Genomic DNA, 6,014 nt, shown 5'->3' with positions numbered 1-6,014 from the left:
AACAAGGACAGAGAGCAGAGGTCATGCTGTGTTTACCAAAGGGTTCGAACATCAATTATCATCTGTGATCATATGAATCTGACCTAATTTTATGTCATTTGTGCAGTCTGGTTTGCTTTTGTTTGTTTTTAATGGCTTTCTTTAATTCAAAACTGGTGGAAAAGATTTCATGCTCTCATCCACTGTCACTGCTGATCATCTGAGAGAGATGGAGAGAGAATGAAATTCACAATCAGAAATGTAAAATTCACAAAGTACACAAAAACTGTGAATTACTTATTAACCCCTTAAAATCCCAGGTTTATTACATTCTAAGACACATGTGTCAGGCTCCAGTCCTCCTGGGCCAAAACACTGCAGATTTCAGCACACTGCCTCATTATACATACCTGATTCAGCTCATCAGCTAATTAGCAAGGCCTTCACGAACTGAATTCAGAGTGTTAGATGAGGGTAAACCCTAATCTCTGCAGCACTTTGGCCCAGAAGGTCCCCAGTTTGACATGTCTGTTCTAAGGCTTATTGTTCTGTAACTACAGGGACTTCAATGCAAACCGGTTGAGCTATTCTTTGGGTTATAGAGGTGTGTAATAAAACCTTGGGCCCACGTTTGTACGTTTATACAATTTGCTACCATACCAAAGTTGTACACCAGATTTGAGTGTCTCAAATCAATAAGTTAATAATCAACCTTATCCAAACTACATTTACAAAACATTCAGGTTTTGCAAGTGTGGACATACTGCACCAACAGTGTGTCAGTAAGAAGTTAGTATACTGTTGAGTAATACTGGAATAGTGTAAGAATATATAGGCAGACTGACGAAAAATCATGTTTAATAGAATTTTACTCAGCGTTTGTTAAAGGTAAAAAGCACTAAAGATTTTGCATTAGCATTAAAAACTGTGAATCAGTTATGCATTATACTTGACTATCATGTCACTTCCCAAAAAAGCTCTCTGTAATGACTTTTTTGATTGGACACACTGTGAAAAGGAAACAGTGCATTCAGCTACTGCATTCATTAAATACAGAAGATTGCTGTAAAAATGGGAGAAACAGGTCAGATTTCTTGTTATACAACTTAAAATATCAGATTGTACAGTAATTAGCTGTTATTTGCAAAGCACACTTGGAAAGTCTGTCTCTTAATATTGTAATATTATAGTTGGTGGGGGGGTGGAGCTTTGAGCACTGCTAAGATTTAAAAAGTTACAGAGGACCACTTTATGGGCTAGTAATGTCTTTTATGCAATATTGTGGCTAATAGGTTTGTTCAGGTTTGTTCAGATAATCATGTTTGGATGGATTTGTGTTTTTAAATGATAATACTTTTACTTCTACTTTTCTACTTTTATATTACTTTTTATTTGGTTAGATTTCAGGCATTTACACTGGTAATTGTCTTTTTGGATTTCATTTCATTCTGCTCTAGTGGTTCAGCTAATGGTCTGCTTTGCTGTTGCTCACAACTCTCACTTCAGAGCTGACATTTTATTTTAGGCCCAAAGGATCAAAAAGAGAAGACTACCACCCATGCACACTTGTTGTGCTAACAGTTTTCTGTATTTCTATCCAAAATAGCCACTGAACCTTCACATCTTCTGAGTTTTTATATGAAATGTTGATGATGTGATGAGGTGAAACAGCGGTAAATGCAATAAAACAAACAGTCAAGCATAATAAAACAATAAGAGTAACAAACAGCGCAACCATTGCCATTCTTGGCATTTCTCTAGAATGGAACATTTCACCTCAAACCACATGGAATGACTTTACATCTTAATGATTTAATTATGCAGATATTTTGAATAATATATATTTTGGTGGAATTACCCTTTAACATCTTACTATGTACATTCTATGTGTGAGAAATATGAAGGCTAGTAACCCAATACCATTAGTGATACCAACACTTTTGAGCTTTTGTTTGTGCATAAACAGGGGAATTCTTCATGATTTCTATGCTGAAAATTTGTACATGTTGACATCAGTAAAATTAGAAAGCGTTTGCTTTAGTCTAACTGAACTGTCCAACTGTCTAAACTTTACAATTTAATCTAAAATAAACTAAGGACAGATAGGTCTAGCACTTGGATACTGCCTGAGTGTTCCTACAGTGTACATTCATTTATTAAAATCTTTTTCACTTTTATCTGCATCAAATACACATGTAATTGAATTACATATGTGTGTGTGTGTATATATATATATATATATATATATATATATATATATATTAAACATGATAATAATTTTTTACATTTTCAAAGTGGAGAGGTATATGCAGGGTATTGTAAGGCAAAAGAGTGACCAAAGAAAACTTTTTTTCTTTCAGATTTTCTACTATTAAACTGTTATTTTACTTTTTCCATTCTTAACATTATATATAAAAATCAAAAGACACATAGGCTCACTGGTGGTTTTGGATAGTAAATAAAATGTCTATATTTGTGTTGTAGACATCTCGACCCCTGGTTCCAATCACCACCACTGTAAAGAAGTCAGAGTCTGTAAGCTGCTCCACATTAATTATATTTAATTATATAGACATTTTGAAAAACGAGTGGAAACTCGTCTTTAAAGTTTACCGCATCTTACACAGAGTTTGAAATGTTTGAAATGTTGCCTGGCATTGGTTTAGCTGGTCACACAGTATGGTATAGGCTTGCTATCTGGGTGGTCACCCACCATCCAAACAGAACATATGGTAGTTTTGCTGGTGACCAGGCAAAGAACCCTTTGTTTGATTACAGGGTTCTCTGCATTGTGAAATGGTTCTTCAGATTGATGAAGAATGTGTTGTAGATGGTTCCAAATAGAACCTTTTTGAAAAGTGTTATATATAGCACAAAAAGGCTTTTACTATTGTTATAATGTCAAGCGTGTAACAATAGAAGAACCTATTTTGGTTCTATACCAAACCCTTTTCAGAAATGTTCTATATTGAAACATCTACAACACATTCTCCATTAATCTGAAGAACCATTTCACGATGCAGAGAACCCTGTAATCAAACAAAGGGTTCTTTAAGTCCTCATAGTGCCATACAGAACCATTTTAAAAGAACCACTGAAGAACCATCTTTTTAAAGTGTGTATGTTGGTTTTTCTAGAATGGTTTAGAATCATTTTTTTACATGTACATCAACAAAATTGGTTCTACAGTATTCAAAACAGTGAGTGCGTTTACAAGCACCCAATAATCAGATCATAATCGGATTTCTGCAGTTATTCGATTATTCAAATGGTCATGTAAACACCATACTCCGCTCTAGAAATCCGATAAAGAGAGCTGGATTTTAGGTAATCAGATTTCCGAGCACATGTATACTCGCGCCCGGATTTCTTTCGGATTTCTCAGTCTGCGCATGTGCATAACAGACTGCTGCACCGGAAATAAACAAGCGGTGTTGCCATGAGATGGCAGCAAAACACTTTAGAGCGATGCTGAAGTACATTGTCGACGAAATAAAGGATTTAAATATACTTCATCTTCTAGATGAAGTCTGTTCATATTTTCAGGTAAAGTGGTGCTATGTTTTGTATGCTTGTTTGTGTGGTTGGTTTTTTTTTTAAAGCCGTAGCATAAAGTTTGAGTTTTATGTAACATTTTCGTCACGTCTTCTTCTGTGAGTTTATTGGCTGGTAAACTGCAGAAATCTGATTACTGTCTGACTCTTGTAGACCCAGAGTTTTCACATTATCTGATTACTCAAGTGCATATAAACGCGTTTATCTGATTACTGACAACGTCTGATTTTCTGCAGTTATCGAATTATTACGTGGATGTAAACGCACTCACTTCTGAATAGTAGCGAATGTAAGAATTGATTTTTAAAAGGAAACTTCATTATTAAAAGTATGGATATTTTAATATACATTTGCCCACCTCCCGTGTCAACTTTCTGAGGGCCTTGCCCAGAGAGAATATCACGTTAGTTAGAGAAAACAGCTTGTTTTGTCTCCAGTAGCCACAGTAGACATTCATAAGTTAAGCATTAGAGGTCACTTGTCGTTGTAGTCCGTCTACCTGCACTGTTTACAGTTACTATAACTACTGAGTTCGCAGCCAGGCTGAGAGAAGCTGAGGTAAGAAACGGGTTTTGGAGCTTTATTCTTGGTCAGAGAAACACTAGAGGAGGACAGGTATGACTTATTGTTCATTTTTTAAGTTTTAAGCGTCGACTAGGCCATAAAAACTGGTCATACACTGTAGTTTCTTTTGTTATTTAGCTCGCCCTTCGGAAAGGTCTCCTCCTGTCTGCTCATTTAACGTTACAGTATCAGTACTACACGAAGCTGAAGTTGGCTTCTCATTCGAATTTACTTCCACCTTAAATGGTGCAGCAGTTGGAGCTGGAGCATTTAAGGTGGAACGGGAAATTTTAATACGAGGCCAACTTCAGACTCGTCAAATGTACATTTTCTGCCTTTGTATTTCTACCTAAACACAGTTTTCTAACCTGCAGGTTCAATGTCAGCAAAAATACCCCACACTGGGGCTCCTGTTACACCAGCTGAACAGGACAGAAGTTCTGAGCAGAAGTCAGATGGAGCTCCTCTGTCCTCCTGTTTCACTGCCACCGGTGAGGAGATTGACAGGGAGAAACGTGAAGAAGCAGAAAATGCGCCTGTGGTGAGATTTTGTCCAGTTTCTTCATCTGAAGCGGTTAATCACGGTGGTGTCCAGCAGGGGGCGCTGAATTCTCAGCTCACCAAATGCAGGTGCCGCAATCTAAAAACCCACAGATCACCTCAGGAGGTCAGTCTGAGCAGGTGTGGTCATCACTGGGTCCATATCTTAACTGGCGTTCAGAAGTTTGGGATTTCTTGTCATATTAATACCTCAATACATTATTAAATAATCCACAATAATGTAATTTGAAATATAATTTGAAATTTAATTATCTATCTATCTATCTATCTATCTAGCTATCTATCTGTATATCTATATGTCTATCTATCTATCTATCTATCTATCTATCTAATTAGTTATAGTAATTTCTTCATTAGTTATGCACCTGAGATTTGATAAAATACAAGACATTCTGGATGCTACAATATCAGAGTAATAGCAGCCTAATCTATAATCATTTCATATGCAAAAGTTTGCACACCCCCTGATCAAATGACATGTTTTGTTGTATAGTTTAACATAGTTTAATATATCCTCCACAGAGAACGCACTGGTGAATTTAAAATATTGAGGAAAAACAAAACTTAAAATGTTTCTTTTCTACAAATGTTCTATCATATTTTATATTTTAGCTTTTTTCAGTATGTTAAACTCAAATAATAGAAATTATGCACTAAACTTCACAGAAAAATGTCATATTTAAGTTCCCTGTAGAAGATGTGTTTTCACTTACAGAATCAACAAAACATTTCATTTGACCAGTGGGTGTTTTATACTGATGTTATATTTTATTGAAAACAGTGATCCTCAGCTCCAAATTTTTGAACACTAGTGTAATATGCCTATGAGCCATTCAACTAGAAGCATTATTACTTGAACTCAAGGAGGTGTAAAAGTAGTTGAGCCACTTCGCAGACTCAGATGAAGCCTAAGCTGACATTAAATGAGATTTTAACAGTGAATCACCATTTGTATCTCACTTAACTAGGCTTAATCCACATCCAAGAATCTAGCCCCTTGAGTAATGGAAAACTATCAGGTGCTAAAGCTCCTCCAGCACTGATTTATAGAACCCCATAGAACCACAGTGGAACCTCTAAGTACATCCATTATCTATCAGTATATGAACGGACATTTGTTGGGCTGAATTTTTCCTCTTTGGTCTAAAATAATATGATAAAGCAAAGCAGCAACACAGTGCAGGATCTGAACCAACACAACAAAATGAAATTAAACCCAAATCAATTAGGAACCAAATGTGAATGAGCTAAATACAACTGAGAAGGTTGTTTCCCTTACATAATTAGTAATGTAATTCAAAAATATTAAGTACACATATATGAAAAATTTGCTAATGTTTGTGACACATTTTATA

At 35.7% G+C, this 6,014-nt stretch overlaps 1 protein-coding gene across 6 annotated transcripts in view; it reads left to right on the top strand.

The window, feature by feature from the left end:
* Window positions 1–3,417: 3,417 nt before the first annotated feature.
* si:ch211-140l13.3 (centromere protein J) overlaps window positions 3,418–6,014 on the top strand; it is a 30,042-nt gene continuing 27,445 nt past the window's right edge. For 5 of the 6 annotated variants that reach the window (XR_005007813.1, XM_036582069.1, XM_036582070.1 and 2 more), the window contains exons 1-2: window positions 3,989–4,092; window positions 4,473–4,765. Coding sequence is in view for 5 of the 6 variants with exons in the window: in XM_036582069.1 (XP_036437962.1) it covers window positions 4,478–4,765 (288 nt within the window). In the remaining variant the exon portion in view is untranslated. Of the gene's footprint in view, window positions 3,526–3,988; window positions 4,093–4,472; window positions 4,766–6,014 lie in introns of those variants that run through there. The other variant, XM_036582068.1, reaches the window with a different exon arrangement.

This window comes from Colossoma macropomum, unplaced genomic scaffold (genome assembly GCF_904425465.1).
Source record: "Colossoma macropomum unplaced genomic scaffold, Colossoma_macropomum, whole genome shotgun sequence".
Taxonomy (NCBI): domain Eukaryota; kingdom Metazoa; phylum Chordata; class Actinopteri; order Characiformes; family Serrasalmidae; genus Colossoma; species Colossoma macropomum.
Note: the sequence above shows the minus strand (reverse complement) of the source record. Positions and strands in the feature narration are given on the sequence as shown.